The 27,963-nt window shown below is 36.0% G+C and overlaps 1 protein-coding gene across 1 annotated transcript in view; it reads left to right on the plus strand.

Annotated features, from left to right (window-relative positions):
• Window positions 1-4,169: 4,169 nt before the first annotated feature.
• The window catches only part of CEP135 (centrosomal protein 135), a 31,121-nt gene continuing 7,327 nt past the window's right edge, over window positions 4,170-27,963 (plus strand). The window contains exons 1-22 of the mRNA XM_054296041.1: window positions 4,170-4,742; window positions 5,852-6,016; window positions 6,990-7,180; window positions 7,712-7,879; window positions 9,319-9,460; window positions 9,874-9,958; window positions 10,854-10,982; window positions 12,113-12,328; window positions 12,902-12,967; window positions 13,936-14,086; window positions 15,046-15,239; window positions 15,740-15,883; window positions 16,387-16,530; window positions 18,856-18,933; window positions 19,086-19,237; window positions 20,951-21,066; window positions 21,137-21,291; window positions 21,726-21,781; window positions 22,765-22,933; window positions 24,820-24,930; window positions 26,622-26,807; window positions 27,706-27,915. Coding sequence (XP_054152016.1) covers window positions 5,904-6,016; window positions 6,990-7,180; window positions 7,712-7,879; window positions 9,319-9,460; window positions 9,874-9,958; window positions 10,854-10,982; window positions 12,113-12,328; window positions 12,902-12,967; window positions 13,936-14,086; window positions 15,046-15,239; window positions 15,740-15,883; window positions 16,387-16,530; window positions 18,856-18,933; window positions 19,086-19,237; window positions 20,951-21,066; window positions 21,137-21,291; window positions 21,726-21,781; window positions 22,765-22,933; window positions 24,820-24,930; window positions 26,622-26,807; window positions 27,706-27,915 — 2,976 coding nt within the window. The 5' untranslated portion in view covers window positions 4,170-4,742; window positions 5,852-5,903. The remainder of the gene's footprint in view (window positions 4,743-5,851; window positions 6,017-6,989; window positions 7,181-7,711; window positions 7,880-9,318; window positions 9,461-9,873; window positions 9,959-10,853; window positions 10,983-12,112; window positions 12,329-12,901; window positions 12,968-13,935; window positions 14,087-15,045; window positions 15,240-15,739; window positions 15,884-16,386; window positions 16,531-18,855; window positions 18,934-19,085; window positions 19,238-20,950; window positions 21,067-21,136; window positions 21,292-21,725; window positions 21,782-22,764; window positions 22,934-24,819; window positions 24,931-26,621; window positions 26,808-27,705; window positions 27,916-27,963) is intronic.

The raw sequence follows: 27,963 nt of genomic DNA on the forward strand, positions 1-27,963 counted from the left end.
CCCCTCTCCGTCCTGCTCGCAGGCTCTCGGGGCCGGGCTGTGGGCACGGGTGAAGCCGCCAGTCCCGGATCTCCCGGGGCCGCAGGAAGCGTTCCGCCCGCGGCGCGGGGGCCGCCGGGCCGGGAAGGGGCGGGAGGGGAAGGGAAGGGACGGAAGGGCCGCGCCCCGTGGCGGCGGGCGCGTCCCCCCGTTGCTGCGGTGACGGGCCGGAAGCGGCCGCTGCTCCGCGCGCCATTTTCAAAGGATTTCAGGCGCTGGGATTCCGCGGCCGCTCCGCGGCGGCCCCGCTTGCCGGCGCCTGCTTTTAGCGGTAAGTGTGGGGGAAAAGTGGCGTAAACCTGTTGGCAAAGGGACCGACCGCCCCTCTGCAGGTACGGATCGGGATTGCTGGAAGGTCTGCAAAGCTTGCAGTTTAGGGAGAGGGGTGATGAGCAGGATCATAATCGAAAGAGTTTTTTTGTGCTGCAGTGGGAGCGTACAGGGTGTGGTGACAGCCTGCCCAGGGAGGACGTGGGGTCTTCCTCTCTGGAGACATTCTGAACCCACCTGGACGCGTTCCTGTCACCTGCTCCGGGTGAGCCTGCCTGGCTGGATGAGGTCCGGAGCTGCCTTCCAACCCTAACCATTCGGGCATTCCATTACATTATTTTTTACAAAAAAAGTCTCTCTTCGGAGCAAGTGGTGTCTTTCCATTGGCAAAGTGCGGAGACTTCCCAGCAAGCGTGTAGTATGAATGTCTTAGTCAGGAGTGCGTTCCCAGCAAATGCCCTTGGAAGCAGGCTTTCCTAAAGCAATGCTGGCTCTCTGGGTGTATGTAACGTGATGCTGCAGCAGCTGCTTGTTAGGGCACAGCCCTGAAGCACCGCAGTAGTCAAATAGCAGGTCCACTGAGTGCCTTTGGGACCTGGGCAAACAGTAATGATGTAAAAGGAACAAAAAGGAAAAAACCCTTTAACGTGTAAGTTCTGTTGAATGAAAAATGCATTTTGGTATTTCCCAAAACTGAGACTAAAACTGCATTTCACGATTGTCTTTTATGTTAATGTTACAGACTCAATTTAAAAATAATGTTTCATTGCATATGTCCATAATAATTTCTTTGTGTTCAACTGTTCGCAATTTCTTTGTGTTCAACTGTAGTTTTGTTGTCCACATGGCTCAATGACTGCATTATTTCTTCCACGGCCAAGATCCACCTTTGCTCTGCTTTTTTATTATTACATTTTCTGATTGATGACACAAATACTGTATCTGCAACTGGTCTGAACCTGTGCTCACCGTCAATTTTGCTGCGTTGTTCTCTGAATAGAAGGAGGGCTCCAATCTGCTAATCTAATGCCTATAAACATTGCTTCTTTCACACAATTTTATGCCAGTTGATTCTCTACTTGGCCCCTAGAGCAGCTGGACATAGGGTTCTGCTATTGCCTGTGTTTCATATGGATGTTCAATTTTAGACATTGGTGACTTAGAACAGTAGGGAACAGTTCTAGGTGCTACATATATCTATTACATAAACATTTATATCTTCAAAAGACTGCTCACAGCCATCCAGGCATGTCGTAAAATGAAGCATGGGAATGTTGTCACTTTCAGCCGTCTCCATGAGCAAAGGGGGAACAAAAAATTAGGCTAATTGGCTCTGAATACTCTTCAGCAAGCAATTGAGAGATGTAATCATTTAAACATATTAATAAATCCTGTTTAGCAAATGGCTGATTTAAAGTACTAGAGATGTAATTTCTTAAACATTTCCTGTTTAAGAAATGGCTTAATTAAAGTGCTGTTCAATTTTCTCTTTTCTATTTTTCATCGAAAATGGAAATTTTATTTTCTTCACAGCAGCACTAAATTGCAAGAAATATTTAGATGATAAATTATGTGAACTATTTATGGAGCTAATGTAGCCTGTCTCATGGGAAATACCAAAGCTGTTAAGAATGTTTTCCAGTACTCTGCAAATTTACAGACATCTAGTAGGTGTGACATACCTTTCATCAGGACTGGGTTGTGATTCACAAGGCTATTAAGCTTCTTTAAAGAAAAGTATGTTCTGAGTTGAATTGACTGAGTGCAAATAATGTAGAAAACTTGGATTTACAAAAAAGCTTTTTGAGAAGGTTGTTTACCAAATGCTTTTAAGAAAGCAGGTGTCAGAAATGGAGAAAAGGAGCTGGTAGTTAAAAGAGAGAGTAGAAAGTACATTATTGCAGTGAATGTGCAAAAGATTGTCTGCTGCTTAAGACTGATCTGAAATAATGGGTTAAACAGCAAGGGACAAAATTTGTTCCTTTTATAGACACGTTCAGTGCAATCTCAGAGATTGCAGAAGAGTTTCACTGGACTGAGTAATAAAGTGGGAATTGAAGAATAGTGTTAATAAAGGCAAAGTGATACAATACATGCTGTGGTCTCTAGAATGGCAGTAACTTCTCAGAAAGATGTGTCACTGTGAGTGCATTTAATCTGTGCTTTAGAGCAAACAAAGACCAAGTTCCCTGGTTTCAGCTGGAATAAAGTTAGTTTCCTTCCTAGTAGCCGGTGCAGTGTTGTGTTTTGGATTCAGCATGAGAATAATGTTGATAACACTGGTGTTGTGCTTGTTGCTAAGTAGTGCTTGCTCCCAGCAGAGGACTCCTCAGTGCCAGTGAGGAGCTGCATGGAAAGCCATGAGGGAACATAGCCAGGGCAGATGATCTGAGCTGGCCAAAGGGGTATTCCACTCCTTAAAAATATAAACTGGGGAGTTACCCAGAGCGGGGCTGATGGTGGTTTGGGGAGACGCTGGGCATCTGTCAGCAAGTGGTGAGCAACTGCATTGTGCATCTCTTGGTTTTATCAATCTCTCTTGCTTATTATTACTATTATTGTTATTATTATTACTTGTTTCAAGTATTAAACTTTTCCTATGGCAATCCACAAGTTTTGCCCATTTTCCCCCTGATTCTCCTCTCCACCCCTGTGGTGGTGGGGAGTAAGCACTCCAGCTGTGTGGTGCTTGGTTGCAAGCTGGGGTTAAGCCATGACAAACACTGATCAGTGATCAGTAATGTGAAAGAGTGGGTTAAACAGCAGGGGACGGAATTTGCTCATTATGTGGACACGCTAAGTGCAGTCCAAGGGTGTCAGAAGGAGTTCACTGGACTGAGTAATGATGCCAGAGTTAAGGAGCAGTGTTAGTAAAGGCAAAGTGATACATGCTGTGCTCTCTAAAGTGGTAGCAACCACTCAGTGAGATGTGTCGCAGTGAATGCATCTAATCGATGCTTTAGAGTGATGAAAAAGGCAGATGGTAAGTTAGGAATCAATATGGATAGTGAAGGCTACAGCCAAGTATCTCTGTGGCTGCTCAGAGAAAGGTCTATCAGGTGCTATTATAATTATTTTGGTCCAACTTGAAGCCCTTCAAGGCCCTGCATTATAGGCTTCTATGAAAAAATGTATGTAGGAGTGAGATTTGACTCGTGTTTTTTAGGTGTTTGTACTCTTGCTGTGGCAACTGCCAAGAGACACAGGGCATTGTGTCAGACAGGTCTTGGATTCAACTGAATCAGTGCATTTCATGTATTGATTTTATATTTCCAGAAAAACAAACTTTTCCTTATGTAGAAGTTACTAGATACTTTTTCATGTCATGGTAAGACTAGTGATAGATTAAGTTTAGGATATAAGATCTAAATTATGGTAGTCTGTAATGGCAGAGGTCTGGAATTACTGACAAATAATTTCTTTCTAGCAAAGGGTGTATGACAATTATTATCTTTGAAGACTTTAATGTCTATGTTAAGCTCTGTGAAGTAACAACCCCAATTCTTGTATTCATTCCAGGATGCCTTTTGGACTTATACTACAGCTATTCATTTCCTGGTCTTATTGTAGATCTGATGTGGCTCTAGGAAATATAAGATAATACCCTTTCTGCATTGATTCCAGTGGTAATAATGAATTAAATTAAATATTTCAGTTTTTAGGAAGGAGAGTGATTCAACCAGCAATTTGTCTGTTCTTCCCCAATTATTGGATTATGTTTAGGTTACAATATCTTAAATGCCCATTGCAGGGATTTAGTGTGATTATATATGTACTTCCTAGCCACAGTAACTGAAGTGCTAACATATGTCCGTTTATTTTTCTTTGCAGTTACTTCCTGAACAAGCTGTGACACGGATTGGTTCATGATACTTCTTCTGTAAAACTTCCTCAATTCAATTAGTAAAAAATCTTTGCTCTTTCTAAAACATAAGCTTTTAAACAAATCTGATTATCTATTTTGAAGTAATTTAATCTTTTTAAATGATACAAGTCTTCTTAAGGAGAAGATGAGCTCAGGAGTTACCAGTTTTCTTCTGTAGCAATATAAAATATATTCCTGAGTCTCAATCTAGAGACTGTAACACAATCACACTTTTCCTGAATTCAACACAGAATCTTCAACTTTAATGTAGAAATACCAAGAACTCGTTACTTGAGTCTTTGGCTGCCAGAGGAGTATGAGGAGCATTTCCCACACATCAGGACATTGACTTTGTGCCACTGAGTGCACTGGTGGAACCAGAGTGCACCACTGCCTCCTTCAGCCATCCCAGCACAGTATGTGAGGGATTGTTGGCAATGCTATTGCTTAGTTAATGTCCCAACAACCCAAACCTCTTCAAGCAAGTACTTTTGGTAGAACCCAGAGCAGATGCCGTGCTTGTAAGACTGGTGATTCTCATCTACAGAGCAGTGCCCAGCAACCACAGGTCTGTTGCTAGACTTTTGTAGCTTTTCAATAAAATGAGATGAAATCTTTACTTTCCAGCATTAGATATGAGAGAAACATGCACATTTATTATTAATTCACTTTATTAGTAATAATTCATTTTATTTTCCAATGCCTGCGTGTATTTATTTAATATCTTTTTAAAATCTGGAAGATTGAGATGACAGTTTGGGTGATCCTCTGTATTCTGTTCCTTCTATACGAGATGCAAACAACACCACCTTGTATTGGTAGTTTGGCTGCTCAGGTCTTTGCAGCCAATAGGTTAATACTGAAACTTCTGAAGAAATGTGAGGGAAGATATTTTACAGAAATAAATACTTTTCAAAAATATTTCTAACTGTTGAACAGATGTTTTTACAGATAAGAAACATAAGCTTTAGTACTTGATTTGTCTTCTCATTCTATATCTAAATTCAGAAGGACATAATGATGTAAAAGTTGTTCTTCCCTCAGATGTACTTGGGACAACCAAAATTATCATTTGGATTCAGACACAGTAATGCTGATCCAGTCCCTTTTAGATCTGCTTAGTAATAAAAAGATAACTAATCAGTCAATTGAAAACCCCAACTCTCTAATCCTTGAGCTATATTTTCCAGAAAATGATGCAAGTATGACTACAGTACACCAGTATTTTTTATCATTCCTATTTTCTATCAAAGAAAGTAGATGTTGAAAGTTAGTCCCTCTTTAACATTTTACATATTTTATGCAATTTTAGAAATGTTTGGCATAAGTTATATGAAGTACTGGCTTGTAAACTTTGAAAGTAAGATTTATATATGAAAGAAAAAAGTATGAGTTTTTCAGAGTAATCTGTCAATTTGTATTGTGTAAGGTACAGTGATGACCAAAAATCAGAATAAAATGAGAGAACTAACTGCCAAGGCAAATACTTATTTTTAAAGGAATATCTAAATATGTTTAAAACTTTTCAGTTGCAGTGATCCTGTTCTGAGTTACATAAATTTTAAGGACATGCTTATGCACTGTATTTCTTACAGAATAAAAAAGTTTTTTCCATTATTTTTCCCTGTATTTTTCCTTCTCTAAAGGACAGATGCTGTAACCAGCAATCTTTTGCAGGTGTCCTGTTTTTGTTGACTGTGACCTGAGCAGCTTTGGAGGTGTGTTTACAATGAGTGCAAATGCAGAGCGGAGGTTTGTTAATCTCAGGAAACGTCTGAATCAGCTGGGCTATCGGCACCCCCTGGGAGTGGACAGCTTACCTTTGGTGGAAAAGCTTTTCAGGTATTCAGAGGGGATTTATTTAAAAAATAATAATCATACAGTAGGTATTGTTTGATTTTTGACTGGTTAAAAAGAAGGTTTAATATGATGATTATTTTCTAGCAGTGTTATTTTAGAGCTAACATTAAGTTCCAGTGTCTGATGTAGTCAAATGGGTTTGCTTAAATTATGGGACATCTTAAGATTTAATTTAATTCAGTAGAATTGCTTCTAAGGATCTATGGCATAGGAAAATTCAACTTTTCTAACCTCATAAAAGAGCCAAGAATAGTTACTATTGATATTTACTTAAAAGGACACACTCCTGTAACTGGTTATATAAAAAATCCCCATTACCTGTCCTGTGACTTAAAATAAACTGTTCACATCTCCATTTATTATGACCTCATTTAGAGAATTTTAAATTTGTTGTCTCTGCCCTTTTTGTAAGACACATAACAGAAAAAAGGCAAAAATTTTCAGATTTCCTTCTTATTAGATCTGCTAATTTTTGGCTTTGACATTATTAAGAACACAGTAATTTCCATAGTAGTCCAGTTAGATTTGACCAAGCACAGAAATGTAGCAATTCTGGTTCTGTTGCTCCCTAGTATGTAATACAGATGGAAGAACATAGGTAGGCAAATATGGAGTCATCTGTCTTCAACATTAAGTCTCATTCATGTGTCTACCAGATACATTTACTCTGCCACTAGCTTTGATACTTACCAGATGTAAACTCCTGATATGATTTGTAACTGTTTTGTTTTCTTTTTTTTTTTTGGTCTTGTTCTTTCCTATTTACTGTGTTTTTCTTTAAACAGATGGTTCCTATCTTTCAGTTTTCATTACATGACATGAATTTTTGTTGTTTTTGTTTCAACTCATTTGTTCCCCCTGTTGGGGAAAGAGTTTTGTTTCTCAGGTCATAATAAATATCTGCAGTGTGAAGGCTGATAACATTTCTAACACATCTGATGCTCCTCTATCCTAGTGACTTAGTTCATACAACTGAGAGCTTGCGCAAGGCAAAGTTTTCTTCTGGGAAAACTGAGAAAGAGTGCAGCAATTATGATACTGTTTTGGAGCCTTATAAAACAGAGAATGCTAGACTAACCAGGGAAAATAATGATCTACACTTAGAAATATTAAAACTGAAAGAGAAGTCTGATCGCCATGTTAAAGGTAATATACAAATGAAGATTTTATTTTTTAATCCTTCCATGCCAAATTAAAATTGTGGCTAAATCCTTCATCTGCAGATTCTTTTATCTGTGCTTTTAAGTGAGTATGAGTGGTCATGGAGTTTGGTGCTTTCAATGAATTAAGGTTCATGGTCAGACATTTCTTTTGCAGTCAAAAACTTTGGAAGTTCTGCAGATTTTTTTTTCAATAAAATATGAGACTGTTAGAAGTCTAATGTATACTTTTGTACCTTGAGATGGTGTTTTTTAATTGAAAATTAACTAGTGCTGTTAAACAGGCTTTTGTTCCACAACACCCACATCCACAGTGGGTGTTTATTTGTAAAACATGTATAAATATGTATTTTGTGTGTTTGTTTGTAAAAGCTTGCAAGTTTGTATGTGTATTTGATAATTTTATACTATAGAAAAAGAATATTGGATTTTCTTTACGCTTATTTTGGTGCTGCTAGGAAAAATAATAGTGAATAAGAGAAATAATACTCTAATAATGCTTTTCTCTCCCTTGAAGATTTGAAAGCTTGCTTAAGGAGGGTTGAACATGAAACAACTGACTTGAAATTTTTGAATAACCAGTATATGCATAAAATTAAAGTGCTGGAAAAAGAGACCAAAGCCAAGACTGAAAAAATTCAGCAGCTTCAGGAGAAGAATCTGCAAGCAGTGGTGCAAACACCTGGTGCGTGTGAATAATCACAGATATTTCAACTTTTTTCTAGGCTTTTTTGGATCTTCAGAACATAACATCTTTTCCTCTCACAACAGAAGTTACTGTAGTAAAATATGCAGTAGGATAACATCACCCTTTGAAACTTTGGGCTGTGAATTCTGTCATTTCTCTGTCTGAAATTTCATTAGGTCATCACTTGTGTTAGGGACAAATTTGAATGCAAACTTAGATTCAACTTCTAAGTTAAAATGTGACTAGAAAGCACTCTTAATCAACACCTATTTCTTTTATTGCTGCATCTAATTGAGAGGCATTTTTTTTGTCATTTGCATATTTTTGACAGGTAATTGATGTGTAAGTGACAAATTTAGATTTTTGGAACCAAGATCTAAACATAGCAAGATGCAAAATATGTCTGCAAGTATTCCAATCCTCTATAAACTGAGAATATTTAAAGGGTCTTTTGATAACTTAAAATGTTCTAGATGTTAGTTTCAGGTTAATGTCTTTATCCAGGGTTTCCTTTTTCTTAATTTTTTGAAGCTAAGGAATATAGATTATTTTGTGAAATTTTGAGACTGTCTTTTTTTTTCCAAGTCATTGAATTATATATACATTTTTGGCATTTGAGAAAAATAACAGATAGCTAGGAAAAATTAAATTTCCTCTTTATTTTTGCATACCTTTTTGCACTTCATGTCCTTTGCTTCAAAGATGACATGTTAGGCTTTAGTCTGTCCTTCTGCATACTTGCCCCTTGGTCACCAGTCTTCTAGGATTTTTCTATACTACATCATCCAATATTGCATGTTCTTATTTAACCATATGATGAAGAGGAAATTTTCTATCTGGAAAAAATACTGTGTTTTACTTTTTTCTAAATATGTTATCATTCAAGCTAATAGCATACACTGCTTGATAAGCAGTAGGATATGATATTCACTGAAATGAACACAGAGTAGAATGAATAAAAATATTGCTAAACAATTCAAAGGTTGGTTTGGTCATAAAATAGTTCTTAAATGTGAAAACCAAATGCCTTTTTTGATGTTTTGATTTAGCTGTTTGAGTAAGCTGAATCACTAACAGCTTCAACAAATTTGAACTATAGAGTATTTGGGATCTTAAACGGTAGGGAAAATTACTTATAAAAGCTTTGTGTGTTTCCTTATTATAATAGTGAACTTTAGCAAAACTGGTACTAACCTGCAAGAATGGTGTTGTTTAGAATATGTGAATTTAATCAGCTTATTGCAGAAGGATTAAAATGGTGAAACATGCTAATTCAGAAGCAGCGGAATAAATACGAAAATTAATTTTGTATTAAAGAATACTATTTTAAATACTATTTGTATTAAAGAATACTATATTAAAGAAAATTTGTATTAAAGAAGGCAATTTTAACTTGCTTTAACTCCAAGTACAGTGTCTCTGGTTTGGGCTTTCAGGTGGCAGGAGGAAGAGCATTCCCTTCAGGCGGCAGCGCATGCAGATAGACCAGCTTGTGCCCCCATCAGGTGTCAGTGCCTACCCAGTGCCTCAGCCAGAGGACCCTTACATTGCAGACCTGCTCCAGGTGGCTGATAATCGGTGAGCCACAGAGCTTTTTAGCTTTGAAGTGTAGGAGTGTCTTTGAGTCTCACTGTCCTACTCCTTTCCATTGATAAGTTAAATTAATCTTCCCCCCCTTGAGTCTGTCACTGGTGGCAGGAGTTGGTAGGTGGTCTGCCTGTCTTTATATTGACCTGTGAGCTTTTTCTTCTTTTCTCCACCATCCCCTTGAGGAAAGGAAGTAAGAGAGCATCTGTGTGAGGGACTGGCAGCCAGATACAGTCAACCTGCTACAATATCTCAAACAACAGCTTCTGCATTAATAGTTTGCATGAGCAAAACTATTTCTGTGAAATATTTGGGTTCAGGAGCAATGAGAAAATGCTAGTATTGAATTGTGTACATACAGTTCTTTCATGAAATCACATAAAAAGTATAGTACTACATTTCAGAATTCAAGAACTGCAGTCAGAAGTAACAGAGCTACAGGAAAAACTGGAGACATCTGAAAGTGGAATGAAAAATTATAGCAAGCAGGTATGTTTATATCATCAGTAGTAGTGACATTGTTGTTTTATTATTAATATTAATATTCTTGTTATTATTTGGGTGTCATAGCCATGGCAATGGCCTTGGTGTCTTAAAAACCTTCTTGGGAATGCATTGTAGGGCTTCTGAAATATATAATTATTCTAACTTGACTGTGTCAAGCAGTTTCCCTCCTCTGCCTTTGGAGACAGCAGCAATGACAAAATACGTGCCCAGTGGTTTTGCTGATAAATTTTGACTTTTGAAATTACATTAAATAAGCTAAACTTGACAATCAGAAGTAGAATTTGTGTGCATTTTTTAGTGCATAAGTGTTAACTTGTCCAAAATAGCAGTTTGATCTGCATATATCTTAGGATAATTTTTTCACTGCTTGGACTGGTTATATTTTTTAAATTTTTATGAACAATTTTTACAATGTTTTAATGAGAGTGGATTGATAATGTGTGTACAGTCCTTAAGTAATGGAATTACATCGAATGTTCATATGTTACATCTTTCAAAATCTAGGGATTGGTGGACACTGTTGTCTTTCTGTTTTATTCACATCTTGGTTTTCCTCTTCCAATGTTTCCTTTTTTCCAGTGACTGAATTAGTCAGTCACTTTAAATCAAAATTGTTTGGTTTTCTTCAAGAATGTAATCTAGTAGGAACTGTTTCAGTTTTTCCTTACAAATTGTGTTTGATTAATTTGTTTCTCTTTCAATGATACAACTTTTTTTTCAGAAGAACCAAAAATTTGAAAAACAACAAAAAATACAAGATAGAAATTGTATTTTTAGTTGTGTACCTCTTTACTGAATGTTATGTGTGTGTTTATTTAAATGAAGGGTTTATTAATGGTGTATGAGGATACTGGAGCATTTTTTTTGTCCCTCAAAGGTTGAGATAAGAGACAAAGAAATCGAGCGCTTGATGCTGGCATTGGATGGAGGGCGTTCTCATGAGGTTCTCTCTCTGGAATCGAGAACTAAAAGTAATGAGAAGCTTATTTCCCACCTGAATATACAGGTAATTCACTTATTACAGTTGTTTAGTCAAACCTAAAAATATAGACATCTAAAAAAACCCACAAAACTTCTAGCTCTTCAAAAAACCACTATAGATATAAAATCAATCAATGGAACTTGCCTTTCTGTTTTTTATGGCAGTGTTTCTTGACTAAAGAAATTTCATTTCCTGTTTTAAAAGTCTGTCAGAAAGGTTTTGTTAAAGAATTCAATGAACTCACATCTGTACATAGTATATTAATGTGAAAGTATTCAGCAAATTTTTGTATGACACACCGTTTTCAGCAAGTTTGAAAATCCTTTTTAGTTAGAAAGTTATTGCATATATGCTATTTATGCTTCAGAAAATAACAATGATATATGTAATTTTGATAAGGGGTAACACTGTAGATATTTTCATGAGAGAGTGCTCATGGATTTCAAATGGTCCCCACTTTCACTCCAACACAAACTTGTGAGGAAAGGATAAGCCGGTGTTTGTGTTTACTGTGTGTATTAGCACGCATTCAGTAGTGGTCTCTGAATGAGAATTTAAAGCTGGGCTGGAGTACAAATCACATAAAGCCCACCTCTGGATCTGTACCATCAATTCTCAGGTTTTTCTCACATGAGTTAGATTTTTCTGTACTGATTGTGCATGATGTACAGTGGCACATTGAAGAGTTTATTAGCCTAGGTTCAGTGCTGCAAAAATATGGAATGAGCTATGACTTGGAAGCAGGACAGCTGTGCTCAGTGGTCCTGAATTAGTAAATCATGATGAGTACAAATTGATTGTACAGGGAGTGAGCCCAGAGCTGCATGAAGCTGGTTTTGCATCATCAAGACTATTTCTCAGTCTTGGTCCCAATATACCACTTTTATTTGACAAGAAATGTATGGTTGTCTTTACATAGCGGTATTCATGACTGTGAGAGAGCTCATGTGTTTCTTTTTCAGGTTGATAAGCATTAAGTTCTAAAAATAGAAAACCTTGCCATTTTTAGCATGATACCACTTTTTTACTTTGGATATAGAGATACTGTATTTCAGAAGATTGGGAGGAACTTTTGCTACCTAACTTAAGAATGCATATTAGTATTTTAATGAAAAAGAATGCATATTAATATTTTAATGAAAAATGTCTTTCAGGTTGATTATCTTCAGAAAAAAAACAAAGAACTTGAAAATCACATTCAAGATCTCTTGGACACTAAACAAAATGTGACTAGTGAGGTAGTGGATTTAAGCAATAAAAATCAAGAACTGTGTCAGGAATTGAATGAAATAGATCACTTGGCACAGCAGTTGGAAAGACACAAAGAAATAGTGCTTGAGACTGCAGATAAGGAAATAGGAGAAGCCAAGGTAATCACTAATGTGTCACAGAGGAAGGATCTGCTCCATTTTACTTGGTTTTATATTTTCTAATTGCAATTAAAGACTTTTTGACTTGTGAAAGGAAGATTAAAATGATTTTTTCCAGTTTTCTTAATATTTCATGGAATTTCTCACCTAAAGTGGATTAATCACAACTATTTTGTCTCTTTACTGTATTAAGTTGAAATTATTTTAGTTAAGGGACAATCTGTCTTTTTTATTAGTTTATTGTGAAATAAAATGCTGAGGTACTTAAAGCTATTGCTAGGTAATGCATATTTGCAACAGCAGTACATATATTTGGAGGGGTTTTCCCTATGAGCAGTAATGCAGTGATTTAATTCATTTAATCATTGTGCTCCAAAACAGTGTGGGTGTTTATACCACAAATTTTTGTGCTTTTAGTTCATAGGAGCTTTACCACTTTATTAAAAGGAACTAACTATACTTCATTTCTTACCAAAATAGTCTGCTTCCTTATTTTTTTTGTAACAAAGAGATTTTTGTCATTTTGAATCATTTTGAATAACTCTTAACATATAGGTTAATTTTGGTTGATAGAAAGAAATTGAAAGAAAAGTCAGTGAAATACAGGATCTGCAAGAAACAATAACAAGGCTTAAATCAGTAAGTAAAAATATTTTCAGTTCTTGTTTGTACCCTTTTTATCATGCTGTCATCCACATAATTGTTTCATTTATTATAAAAAAAATCAATTTAACAATTAGCAAGAAAACTTCTTTAGTACCCTGAACCTTTGATGTAAAAATTACTAATGAATAAATGAAAGAGCTAGAGAAGCTACATCATAATGTTGCAAAAATAAACTGAAAGAAATCTCTGTTGATAGTAATGTTGACTATGTCCTTATTGTACATTTCCTTATTTTTGCTGTCTGAAGTCATAATTTCCTGGTCACATAATCATTTTTACCATAAATGAGTTATAACATCCTTGAGGATTTTCATTGTTTTGAAAATGCTTTGTCTCTTAATTGGGGTGTGAAAAATTATCCTATACTTGGCTCACTCAGAAACAAAGCATAGGGCCCAGATGGAAAACATCACTATTATCAATTCTTTGATGACCAAAGTTTTCTAGCATAGATGGCAATTTGTATATTAGCTGAGTACAGTGTTTTGTTTTAGTCTATGTAGGGAACTTGCAAATACAAAAATACATAATTTTCAGGACACCAGATTATAGGAAAGGTGTGCCAAATAGCATTTGATTGGCTTCAGAGTTGCATTGACTGAGATGCTGTATTGTAATTCACTTTAACACCAACACTGTTACCAGATGCACTTGAAATTATTTCTTGCTTTAGTCGTTAATTTTTTTTCCACGTTTGTATCCCACTATCCTACTGGTTGGTTTGCTTTTCTTGTTACTGCTTGCAAACCACGTGAAAAGTAATGCTTACTGAGACTTAATAAAATAAATACAATGATGGCCTGCAACAAATATTAAAGCATAAAGCATCCAGGTCAACCAGAAGTAAACAGTGTTGTATATTAAAAGTTTATCAAAATGGTTTTTTTCCCTCAAATGTCTCTTGGCACTTCTAATTTTTATAATAACACTTGTTACTTCAGGAGTTGTGCTCATGTCATAAGGAGAATGAGAGGCTGAATGAAGAACTCTTTGGGAAAAAAGATGAAAAAGGGCGTCTTGAGCTGTTGTTAAACCAGCTTCAACAAGAGAAGGAAAGACTGACAGGAAAAACAGAGAATTTAGAAAGAAAAGGTAAGTCATCAAATGTAGATTCTTGGAAACTACCTTTCTGTAATTTTTGAAATAGAATACCTACCTAGTTAACATACAGTTAATAGTACTAAAAGACCTTTTAGAGATATATACATTAAAAGAAGACCATAGGTTTCCAGTCATACTTGAAGTGAAAACTCTTGTCATAGAAAGATGTTTTCATTCTGTATGTGAGAACTGAAAGTTGAGCTTTTTAGTGTGATCCCACAGGACATCCTTATTCTAATTCTGTGGCAGTTTCATACAAGGTAATTTCCAAAACTCTTCAGACTCCATTTCTTGAGAGATTTATCCATCTAGGTTTTTTGAAAACCTCCAGGGATGAAGATTCCACACTATCTCTAATGTTCTTCAGTTGTCAGAGTAAAATATTTGTCCCTGTATTACGATTGTTTGTAATTGCTTGTAGCAATTAATTGCCACTGTTCCTTATTTACCTACTATGTACCTGTGAAGAAACTGGCTCCACATTGTCTGTAAGTCCCTCGTGGCACTGTCAGTCTGCCCTTGGCTCTCCAGCACTTCTCCAGGCTGAATAACCCAGTTCCCTCAGCTATTCCCAATAGAGCAAGCATTCTGCTGCCTGACCAGCTTGCAGGGCTTGCCTTGGATTTAATTTATCTACATCTTCCTTGTTGTAGAAGGGGCAAACCCTAAAACAGTATTTTAAGTGCAGTCTCATGGGTGCTAAATAAAGGGGAATAATCACATCCCTCTGTTGATAGAGCTCAAGGTACTGTGAGGCCTCTGATAGTTTTATGCTACTCACTTGTGTTTAGCCTTCTTTAGCCTTTAGAACTCTTACATCCTGTTCAGCAGGATTGCTGTCTATATGGTTGGTGCTGGTTAATTCATCCTAAATGCCAGTATCTTTGAGGAAATTCATGACTTCCCTATTGAGTTGCTTTTCTTTCTTCTTTATTATTTTTTCCCTCCAGAACGAGAACTCGTCCTAGAAATTGAAAGAATGAGATTGGACTTTGGTATTGCCCTAGGAGACAAATCTCCATCTCGTCTGGATGCATTTGTAAAGACCTTAGAAGATGACAGAGACTACTATAAGCGAGAATTAGACTATCTTCAGAAAATAGTTAAACTGAGGCCTAGCCCAAGCCGCAGGACTGCAGAGAAGGTAAAGTTCTTGCTGTCAAGATAAGTGAAAAAAATACTGTAGAAACAATTAAGAAGCCATCAAATATATTTTCAAATTCAGTGGCATTAAATGACTGTAGTAGTTTTCTAAATTACATTCTTGATGTAAAAAATAAACTGAGAGAAACTCCAACAAACTTGACTTTTTCTTTCCTTGTCACATTGACAAGGAAAGAAAATGACATTACTGTGATTTTGCAGTAACACTGATTACTTATTGACCAGTTTATTGAAATAAATAGAATTAGAGGATAATCAGAAAAAAAGCTGAAATCTTATGGCTAGCTCCTTTGCTTTTTCTTTTTAACAGCTGTTTCTTGATGTTTAGATTACACCACCAGTGCCAGGCTTTTCTTGTGATTAAAATTATTTTGAATATATTTTTTATGTATTGCTAATAGGAAGAGTTCTTCTCTGGTATTAATTTTTCAAATGTTTTAATTAGCAAATTTTAACATAAATTTATTGATTACTTTTCAGAGCGAAGAGCTTAAATCAATCACCAGAGAAAGAGATGAGCTGCGGTCTGTGTTAGACAGATTTGAAAAACACATGATAGAAATTCAGTCCAATGTCAAATTATTGACTGCAGAGAGAGACAGATTAAAAGTTCTTTATGAGCAGGTAAGAAGAAATTGTTTATAGTTAACATTGAAGTAACCAATTAACACTTCTTGTACTGTTGGTTATTTAAAATGAAAAACCTAGTAGAACGCAACCAAGGCTAATAAAATGCATACCTATTTTTATTACTTGTTAATAAATTATGTATTCTGGTTAGTTTATTAACTTGAAAGCTATTAAAAGTTATTGTACTCTTATGTTTAAATTATAAACATAAGGCAAAATCAGTAGAATGCATGAGAAGGTTGTGTAAAGATACAGCAAGTGAGCAAGAAAGGAGTAGTTAACTGATAAGAGAACAGTGATGTTAGGTTATACTTGAGACAGTAAAAGAAAATAAGGATTATTATTTTGACAGTGTAAGTTGTCGTGCCACTGAGTGATTTAGGGAATAAATTTTAGTTACCTAGGGAAAAATAAGACTATTCTGTAATAACAGCATTTTGTTAATGTGTACACTGTATTGCAGTCCATGTATGCTAACAAACTATAATCCTTTAAAGTCTCAGAGTGAATTGAACAGGATGAGAAGAGAAGCAAAACACAGTTTTGTTTCTCAAAGTCATATAGAAGAAGAAAGAGACATTGCACTGACTGACTCTAGAATGCTAAGGGCAGAAAAGGAAAGTCTTGGAGAAAGATTAAAGGTGAGTTTTTATAGCTTCATTGCTTACATTGAGGTGACATATAGGGAAGGGTTATACAATAATGCTGGGTTTGTGTTTGGCTGTCTGTCAGCTCCCCTTTTCAATAACTTTGGATTTCAAACTCACTTGAGAGCTCAATGAATTTATATTATTATAAAATATCTATTGTTGTTATTGTTACTGTTGTTACAAATTACCAAGTTTTCCTGTAAACACAGTCCCAGGCAGGGGTAGAGGAACATGCTTTAAAGTATTTGAGGCAAATATGTCATCACCTTGTGTGGGAGACCTAGATATGGAGGCCCAGCCGCTTCTTGCATATGCACCACTTTGAAGATGTTTGGGTGTCATTGCAGTGGAAGAAATCATGCACTTCACTCCCAAGAGAGAAGCAACAATGTATTTTATTCACTTAAGACAGTGAGTTTCAAAAATTCAATGGTAGATGCAATGGTGGTTTGACAAGATTTGATGATAAGGTACATTTGAGTATTTGTGCACAGAGGCCAAGGTCAGACAAAACTGTCAGGGAGACCTTCCCGTTGAGTCATGAGGTTCAGAAGGGTCTTCTTGCCTTCCAGACTCCTCAGAGGAATGTGGCTGGATCCATACTTGGTGGTTTCTGTCTCAAGGATTATAACAATCAATCCTTTATATCACTAAGCTAACATTTCAACGTTTCAGTGCTCTTGTTCCCAACTCATTAGCTGACTATGAGATGCAGTAAGGATTCTCTCTGCCTTAACAAATATCCTTCAAAAGCCTCCCAGCTCAAAGGGAATGGTGTGCAGCCTGCTGCCATGCAGGAGAGCTCAATGGGCTGTGGGCCATGCTCTGTTCTCTAAGATGATTGACTTCTGTTTGCATACCTGCAGTATGGCCTGTTTAAATCAGTAGCCACATGCTCAATTATCCCTCAGCTGCTGCCAGACAAGACTTACAGCCCTTAGCTATGTGCTGTTAGCTCTCATCCCACAGTGCTCCTTAAGCTGGATGCAGCTATCAGGAGGGCCACTAGTGCTTAACCAAAAAAAAAAGAGGGGGGTAGGGTGGAGACACTGTCACAGTCACATATGGTTCTTATCCTACAAATTGGGGATTATATGGGCTTTTTCATTTTTGCTGATCTTGAGTTACTGTTGCATTTTTTAACAGAGTATATTTTAAATGGCATATAACTGAGCCATGAAACATAAATTCAATGCAAGTTTCAGTATTTTTGACCTTTAAAAAATGATTATTATTGCAATGATTTTCCTGTTACTGTGATCTTGACAGGCAGCCCAGCAGTGTGGTAGAATCACCAACCCTGCAAATGTTCAAAAAGCATGTGGATATGGCACATAGGGATGTGATTTAGTGCTGAATGTGGCAGTGCTGGATTAATACTTGGACTTAATATCTTAGAGGTCTTTTCCAGCTTAAATAATTCTATGGTTCTATGACCATGTGATGTCTGCTATTAATGTGCATTAATGGTTATAGTCAAGAGCCTGTGATTTCAGGGGATTTGTTTCCCTGCCTGCTGTATTGGTCATTAATACAGTGTTTTAAAACTTTTTGAAAATCATTTTAAGGGACTTGTCCGAGGACAACATATGTCACTAGTGATTGTATGATGAATGCTTCCACAGTTTGATTTTACTACCACAAAAATAAGGACCTGTTGTGCATCTAAATGCAGTGGCAGTAAATCTGACCTCTTTGCTTAAAGCATGTGCATGCAGTAGTAGAGATGTGTTTCCAGCTCCATCCTTTTTCTAATAGATGACTACCAATGTTTTATATGTGTGCCACTTGGAAATACCTTTACAAACACACTAATCTAAAGCATTTCTAGGAATTGTGAGAGTTTGTTTCACTGCAGTTAAGCAAAGAAGTCAGGGAACAAATAAGTAATCTTTAAAGGCTTCTTCATAGATATAGGGAAAGGCCAGTTAGCTTTGTAGCGTGCCTTACATGTTGTAATTAAGAATGTTTGAATAAATTTATTTAAAATGTCTTAGGGTACTAAGTTATACATGCATGCAACCTCATGTGGCTCAGTAAACTCTACAACAACTCACAAATATTAATTTGGTTGGGACCAAATATAAATATACTTTTAAAAAAATCTAGACCAAGAATCAAACCTAAAATCAGTGATGTTATATTAAACTACAGTAATGTATTTTCAGCTAATGTTCTGTAGTTCTACAGAGAGAGCTTTGCATTTGGTCATTCATCTAAGAATATAAAGCAATATTTTCTGAAACATAAAGCTTAAATTTCTCTGATTAAATCTAAAAATGTCTGTCTTGTTACATGTAATTTTATATTTCTCAGATGCATCAAGAAGCAGCATACCATGAAAAATCAAAGCTGCAGCATGATATTTCAGAATTGGAGAATAATATTCAAGGAGTAAGTGCTTTATTAGGAAGTAAGCTTTTATTATTTCTCAAATAGGATAGACTGTTCCAGAAATTAATTTTAATATCTATTTTCAACCTAAATTTTTTTAAAAGCCAAGTTTTGTGCAATAATAACCTTTGGTTATTTATTTTAAATTGCAGCTTCAGATTGAAAAGTGTGAACTAAGGACTACAGTCTCTATCCTGAAAGAAAGAATAAACTATTTGGAAAATGAATTAAATCTGAAGTCAAATAAACTTGCCCAGACTTCTGATGATTCTTCTCAATTTAAAGCTGAGATTTGTTCACTTCAGTAAGTCTGATACAAAATGTGGGGATCTTTTACAGATGCTAGAATAATTCTGTTTATTCTGTGACTGTATAGCAGAGTTGAGTTCCTGAGAAAGACTATAATAAATATTTTAAAAATTACTCGGTACAGCTTGTATGTTGAAAAAAGTAGGTGTAAGTAAGGAAAGTGCTGTGGTAGCTTTTTACAGCAAGCTTGTCTTGGACTTATTTGATGACCAAATATATTGATAATTTTTATGGCTCATTCTAGAGTTGTTTCCTCCAATAACCATATTTTCTGTTTATGAATGTAGTAGAACTAAAGGTCTCTAAAAGGATTCCCAAACTGTTAACTGTTTCTTAAAAAGAAGACAGATGCCTTTGCAAACTGCAGCACTAGGACCTACAGTTTTGAGAACTGGTGTCTTATGATCCATAGACACAGTCTGTGGGGGTTTGACCAGCTTGCTTGGAACTGGAGGATTCAAGTATCCTCATGTATTTATAAGGCCTATTTAAACTTTCAGTATCATTGTGCTTTTTTAAACTTGCTTTAGTAAAGAGCTCCCATTAGGTGTCTAAATGTCATAGAACAAGACAAAGCCTTAGAGAAAGTGAAAACCATATTGAACAGTATTTGAAAACAGAGGTGGAAATGAGAGCCATTGATGTAAAAGATCATTACAGGATGGGTAGTGCTGTAGATGACATGTTTTGGATATTTTACGAGGGAAACCAGGGTCTGTGGGGTATCCCCTGTTCCCCATCTGAGCTGTACCACACAGCACCTGGGGGATTACTCAGAAGAACTGAAGCTGAGCAGCCTTGCAGCTCATCTAAGGCTCCCAGTTGACAAAGAGGACAATAATAAATATTAAAAAGTCTTATTAGGTTCCTATAATTTCAGTGTAAAGCAGTGATATTGCAAAAAGAAGACAATGAGGAGTAGGGCTACATTTATTTTAGCATTTGATTTTATTTTGTGCATGGTGGAAATGCTGTGTTTGCCCCTTTGTCCTTTTTTTTCTCTCTCAGATTTCACTTCAAAGTGGATGAAAGCAATCTTTATAGAGACATTCTGTACTCTGCATTAGTGAGGTTTTTTATGAGGTTTTTTACTTCTCTAGCTTTTGTGGGATCCCACTTGACAGGGATTTTTCCTTTACCTGTTTTGTAAATAATCCATTTCGTTACTTTGGAATTTTTGTGGTTATTTTTTTTTTCCAAGAAAAACAACTGTGCAGGTAGATGATTTCAAATATCTTTCAGGCTCTTTATTTTTTAAAAGTAGGATCAGAACTGTAGCTGTCAATTTGGTTGTTTCTTAAAATGTGATGGAGCTGATAATCACTGCTATGAGCTCCATATCAAAAATCTTATGAAGCAAGAGTCAAAAGGTACAAGTAGCATTATGAAGAGTAACAGAAATAACAGAAGGTAAATGTTTCTGGCTAAGGGGTTGCTCCACCAAGGTTCCATTACTCCATTTTGCATTGATGTTAAGGTTGACTTGAAGCAGATGTCCAAGTGGTGTTGGCCTCAGCAATCCTTAAGTTCTCCCTCTCCTCAAGAGAGAAGATGGTTAGTATGGCACAACCCCTTGCTGCTGGTTGGTGACACAGCCCTGTCAGGAGGTTATGCTGGAACTGTTCCTGCACTTGAAGCAGCTTAAGATCAGAAGTTGAAGACCCAGAATAAGTTCCAAGCTTCTTTCAACTGTATACTCATTTTTCAGGCTCTTAAATGACCAACAGCAGAAGTCTGTTGAAGATTTACAGCACAGATTGTCCCTCAAGAAGGATGAACTACTGGCAGCTCAAGATGAAATTATAAAGCTGAAAGAGATAATAGGTAATCTATAACTATTTTTGTGCTTATTTCCTGTTTTTAAAATAGAAAGCACTTACTCTTTTGTTTTTAGATAGGTTAAACCAGAGGAGCACTTCACAGGAAGAAGCAGTCAGTGTGCTGAGAAGTACCATTAGTGTTTTGGACAAAGAAAAGGACAGTCTTCAAGAAACCGTAGATGAAAAAACAGAAAGAATTGCATGCTTAGATGACAACTTAGCTAACAGGGTATGTCCAGTAAAAGTACTACTTTGCATTCCACCTGGGGATTTTTGAAGCAGTTATGTTTTAGGGAGATATTTTGCCTTGATGACAAAGTCCTTGGACCCAGTGCAGTCATTTGCCAACTTAATAGAACTTTAATTATGAATGTTACTGTATTCCCTAAATACTCCAAGAAAATAAAGAAGCATTTGTTTGCATTTTGCGTATGGAGGTATTTATTGAGATATGAAGTACTAGCCTGAGATGACAAAATCTATAGCTGACTTCCATCTGTTTCAATGACAAGACAATCCTTTCTCAGTAAATAAAAGAAACTTGAAAATTACTTATTGGTGAAGAACTAAAATAAAGGTTTACATTAAAAGTTATTTAATGAAGTGTCCTCTTATGTTGCAGCATAATAATACCTAATACAACTTTTAATTTTTTTTTCATAGGAAAAAACAATCGCTCATTTACGTTTAACTCTCTCTGAGCTGGAGTCCTCAACAGAGTAAGTAAAGAGTAGGATGCCTTCTTTGGAGGTTTTGTTTTAGGTAGTAGTTTCAAAGGGAAGGTAGATGGTTGTTTTAGTTATTTTGATGAAATTAAGTTAATTCCATTTGAGTCAAGTAGAGGAGTGTACTGTGTTGATAAAGATGTACTCAACTTTGGAAGGCACTTCCTCTGCAATTATATTGCAGGCTGCTAAGAAACTGTTACAATGCTCAAGAATTGCTTATCTGTATAAATTTCCCTAAACTGGTAAAGTTTCCTAACTCTTGGTCAAGAAGTAGTTTTCTAGCACTCCACTACATATTAGATTGACCTGGGTAAGATTCAGAGCTGAATTCGTAATGATTAGCAATCTAATTCTTCTAGCTTAAGATACCTGGACAGTCTTAGTTAAAATGTATTTATGTAGTTTTTAGCTGGGCTTCCTGTGATGTTTCATTCTTTCCTCTTTTTAAGCATGACTTTTTAAACTATAGCATCTTAAAAGCAAAAATTTAAACACCAATATTTAAATATTTGAAGACCAGTGTAACTGAGTATTTGCTACATTGATGTATGAACTATATGTGACCAAAAAAAAAAAGATGCAAAAGTTCACTTAAGTTTACGGATGTTTATATTTCTAATTTTTTGTTTAGTCTTTTCATTGCTCTTGATAATTGTCCTTCAAGTGTAAATTATTTGTTTTCTTCCTTTATGGCTTATAAAATATGCAATTACCATAATCACTACCAAACACAGATAAGCATAGGTATCTGTAATTGCTCTTTGTCTAATAAGATACATCTTACCAAATACATCTTCAAAACTAAAGATTAAATCCATCTTATTTCTGCATATTGACATCTTCCATACTTAGTTTACGTTCTATTTAGACTCAGTTTGTCATCATTTAGAGAGCAAGGATTTTATCTGATTATTTTCAGCAGTGTGTGCTATAGTACAAGAAGGGACAGCTTTAATAATGTTTTCACTTGATAGCCAGATGCAGGACAAGCTGAGCAACAGAGACCGTGAGATAGCCAGCTTGCACCGCCAGCTCGATACATCCCAGCTAGAGCTTGCGGAAATGGGAAGAGTGAAGGAAATGGCTCTGAAGGAAAACAGGCGACTGCAAGATGACCTGGCTACAATGGCCAGAGAAAACCAGGTGTGAAGACAATATGTGATACTGATGTATTAAATCATTTATTGCTTGCTTGCATCAAAGCTGCTACATCCTCAATTTTGATTGAGGTGTTTAATTATTGGTATTTCTTGAGCCCTGGGATGTTGAAAATCACTGGGCAGAAATTGTAAAAGCAATACTTTAGATATCTGAGTGTAGTCAATGTAGTGAGGGAGAAATGGGCAAGCTTTCAGTTTGGTAACCCTTCCTCAGATTAAAAAATATATCTAAATAAAATAAATCTACAACTTTATTGTTTATAATATAATGAAATTATATTAATTGGTTACATCACTTGGCAATCGGTATTTAATTGGTAAAGATTGGGTTTTATTATAGAGAGAGAGAAAGAAATTCCAAAAGCAGACATCAGATTATCAGGTGAAAGTGAGAGGGAGAGGAAGGGGATTGGTAGCAGATCTGGATTTGTTCTGGTGCAGTGATTCATTAAATTCATCCATCTGGTTTCCAGGAAGCATTGGATTTATTGAGTGAGTTATGCCATATTTTAGATTAGGGTGTTTTGGAGATCAGGGTGTTGGAGGAATAATGAGTTGGTTTTGTGCAGCAGCTTGTTATTGCTGACCAAAAGCCTCCCAACTCCAAATGCATCACATGGACAACATATAACCAAAACGTTCAGTGTTTTATAGGGTAAGTAACATCTTTTATTGGGCTGAGCATTAGAAAGTCTATGTAGAGGGTATGTGAGAGTTATCTTAAGAGTGAACCTGGAATTTTGTTGGAACTCGTTACGTACAATTTGTATAGCAAATACAACTATTGCAGCTCCTTGTGAGATTCAAACACCTTTTAAAATTTTCATCATGAGATACAAATGGTTGTTTCAATTCACTGTAAGTGCCAACACTAAAAACAATCAGGACATTGTTAATGAAACCATTTATTTCAGTCCCCCTCAGTCACCCCAGCTGAGTCTGATGCCACAAAGTATAATATAGCAGCATGTTTCAAGGAAGTGATAGAGGACCTGGAACAGTTCTTGCAAAGCCTACAGTGCAATATATAAGTATGGGGATGTATTATTGAAATTAGACCTACTCTTTACAGGTGCCTAATAAGATGAAATATTGAATATTATCATAATATGATGATGAAAGTTTTCCCAGTGTTTGGGAAGGCTAATACAGAGACAGGCAGACTGATTTTAGCATATGTTAAATAAGCCATACAGTAAAAAGGCTACTGAATAGTAATATACCACAAAAAGAAGGGGAAGAAATAAGGCAGCATCCTTTATTTCCCTACATTTAATCACAGAGACAGAAAAAGATACTTGCAGTTTTGGCTCTCTGGGCTAGAGGACTCAGAAGGAGAAGAGAGCTGAAGCTGAGAGGGACAGAATTAGTAGTTCAAATATATCAAATAAATTCCATGGTGCATTTTTGATGTTTAAATATGATCTTAGTAGTGCATTTAGTTATGTTGTCTTGCAATTCTACTTTAAAATAAATGTTATTTTGTTAGAAAGTTGGCTTTCTATTGATCTAAAACTTTACTCAGGCATACTTAAAGCTATAAAAATCTTAAAGCTATAAAAATTCCAGCTCCCAAACATCAGTATGTCAAATTTTCCAAAGATTAGTAGGATGTGTCAACAGGGAAGCTGCATGTTTTTTGAACTGGTGGGATTGTCATTGTTTATTGTGATTATTCTTGCCTGGAAACTCTTTGGTGTATCTAAGGTATCGGGATATTTCTGAACCCTACAAATCCCAAAGAGCTCTGTAAGTAGAATAGAAAAGAAATCTAGGGCATATGCAATTACTTTGATTTAATCTGATAGAGTGTTATATAGTAATTAATTTACTGCAAAGCACAATTTTGCCTTTTTGCAATCTCTCCAGGCTATCAGTACCGAGCTTGAAGATGCAATACGTGAAAAAGAAGAAATGAAAACCCGGGTTCATAGTTACATAACTGAAGTCTCCAGATTTGAGAACTTGATAGCTTCAAAGGTAAAAATATAATCTGTAGACAGTTGTTACTGCATTCAGTAAAACAAAGTAAGAATTGCATGGTTGGGTGCTGTTCTCTCTGCCTGTCCCATTTCCTTCTTTTGTTTTTCCTTATTTTCTCTGCAGTGTTTAAAGCTACTAGTGGGGGATTCATATAACACAATGTTAGATCTGAAGCACTGATTAATTCTAGCACATCACAATTTCATGGATCATGTTTCAGTTGGCCATAATGCTGGAGATAGACAAACATGTCATGTTTGAATGTTATTTTGCTTTTTGGGTTTTGACCAGGCAATCAGTAAAATAACAGGTACTGTTTCATGTTTCTAGGCAGCAAGCAATTTATACAATGATTTTAATTTTTTTGCCCTTTTTGAAAAGAAAAAAAAAATTATCTGTTCTGCATAAAATTGTAAAAATAGTACTGTTAAAATAGTGCTCTGGTTAAATGTCCTTAATCCTGATACTTGGATTCAAAAGCACGATATATGAGTTAAAACATAAGATCATTTAAAACAAATAGGACAACATGAACTGGCAGATTTATTATGTGACTTTGAATTGGGAAGAATTAAGTTTCAATCTGACTTCAGCTTGCATGTGTAGATGAATACATGTAAATTCAACCACTTTTTACAAGTAGAAACTGAAGCATGGATAAAAAGTTAAGGTAATTAGTAGGTTAGCTTAGAACTATCAATCTAAAATACTTGAAGTTTATTTTTGAAGAATTTTAGAATATATCATGTGTTCCAACTACTTCAGCTACAGACGGGGCTGCATCTTTGGCAAATGATAATCCAGTTATTCAAGTTGGGTATCAGGAAGCTATAGAATACACAGCCAGCAACCAATCCAGAGATTTTTCTAGTATTATGTCTGGGTAATGCCTGTGGAGACAAGGATTTACTTTTCTGCACAGTGTTCACTTGCTAAGTCTCAAGTTTCTATTTCCTAATGTTCCACCAGATCCTATCTGCACTTCCCAACTTCTGCAGGATACACAGAAAGAATTTCAGAAACAGTTGCCTTTCTTATTAGATAAATCTGATTTATACTACCAATGTCCATATCCCACTGCACCTTAGGTGAGCAGGGAATGGAGGTAAATAAGAAAAATTTATCCCTGCCTTATAATCCACACTTGGCCAAAGTAAAATTCACAAGCAACATTTTTTCTATCACTGCACAAATGGTAAGCACCAAAGCTTGCATTTTTGTACCTTTGTGATAGACTCCTAAGGTGTATATGCTCTAGTAGATTACCAGTGTTTCAGGCACTGCTGTAATACAAATATTTTAAAGAGTAAAGTAAATAACAGAGCTGAAAATTTAATTTCTTGGAAAGGGCAGCACGCAGTATATCTCAGTAATGTGACCCTTGACACTGCAGAGAGAGCCAAAATAACCCCTCTCCTGGGAGCCTTAAAACTCATTAGCAACTCCTAAGTGTAATTCCATTTTCCAAATTCCAAAATTTAATGTCATATGTGTATTTATTTGCTATTTGGACTTTGAAAAGGGATGATGAATTTTAATAGTTGCCAGATAGTGGGATTGAGAAAATGAAGAAAGTTCTGCTTTCTGGGGAACAAAAAAGAATAGATATTGTAAGGAATAGGCATGAAATGAGGTCAGACAACTTGAGGGTGTGTTGATCATTGCAGAGTGATTTACTGTTTCATTAGGAAAAAGAAAACCAAGAATTGTTAGAGAAGTTCCGGATGCTCCATAGCCAAGCTGAAGGCTGGGAAATGAAGGCTCACCAAGCTGAAGGAGAAAGCAGCTCCGTGCGACTGGAACTCCTTTCGGTTGATACAGATCGGAGACATCTTCGAGAGAGAGTGGAGTTTCTGGAAAAAGAGATTCAAGGGGTAATGACTTGTGCAGTGAAATTCCACCTAGGACAGTGGATACATCCGAATGCTTTTTAATAAAGTCTATGTGTGATTTTTAACAGCTTAATGGAAAATGATTTCTGTATGTGAGTGTTTCAAATATGACCGCTGGAGTTTTTGAAACAGAAACTGATTAGTTACTGTTAGTTTAGACGTGCTTTGCTTTGCTTCACCCCTCCTTGCCCAAAATTAAAATCATGGCATGTATTTTCATAGTTTTAGATCACTTCTGTTGGGTTATCACTGTTACTATGACATTGTAAGAAACTTTTCTTTAGTTGCTTCAGAACATTTGCATATAGCTTTATGAGTATCTTGCAAGCTTGGTTCTTATGTTTCTCTGAAACTTTGAACTAAGTATTTGAAGCATTGGTGGCTGGAGTCAAGGTCAAAATCTGGTAGACATCCAGATTCAGAATCAAAATTCCATAATACTGAATCCTAGACTAATATCATGGAACATAATGAGATTTATATTTTAGAAGCAATAGGAGAAGTTCTAAAGAAGTTCTAGAACATAATTGTGGTGGATTTACTACATTTTGTTCCATACTCATAATTAGCCAGAAAGAGTTAGAGATTATATTGTAAGGTGAGTTAAAAAATAGGTTGTATGTTTGGGGTTTAAGCTTTTTAATTCTTGTTCCACCCTTTTATAGTACTCGTATAATTAGTCAAGTTGGTGATTAAAAATTGCAGAGATGGTTTATTAGTTGCCTTTAGCTATGTTTTAGGGAGAGGAAAGGAATGTTAAGTTAATTTTACAGGGAAAATTAACTTTGATGGGAAAATAAAGTGTTAAAAAACCCAGGTTATTCAACAGGAAACTCTTAAATTTAACACTGAAAATGTATCCATATTTGGTTTTGTTTAGCATATTGTTGCACATCAAGTATATGAATCTCAGATCTCCTCCATAACCAAAAATATGTCCAGATTGGAAGAGGATCTTAAACGTGAAAATCAGGATAAGGCATCTGTGTTGGCAGACCTCACTTCTGTGAGAGAACTCTGTGTGAAACTTGAGGCTAGCAAAGAACTTTTAGCTCGACAGCTGACATCCAAAAGCATGGATTATGAAAGGGTAAGCAGCAAAGGCAAATTTCATTTGCTGTAACAAAGTAACTTCCTT

Source organism: Melozone crissalis, unplaced genomic scaffold (assembly GCF_028551555.1).
Source record: "Melozone crissalis strain CALT ecotype California unplaced genomic scaffold, PUWL_Pcris_2 ptg000006l_1, whole genome shotgun sequence".
In the NCBI taxonomy this organism is placed as follows: Eukaryota; Metazoa; Chordata; class Aves; order Passeriformes; family Passerellidae; genus Melozone; species Melozone crissalis.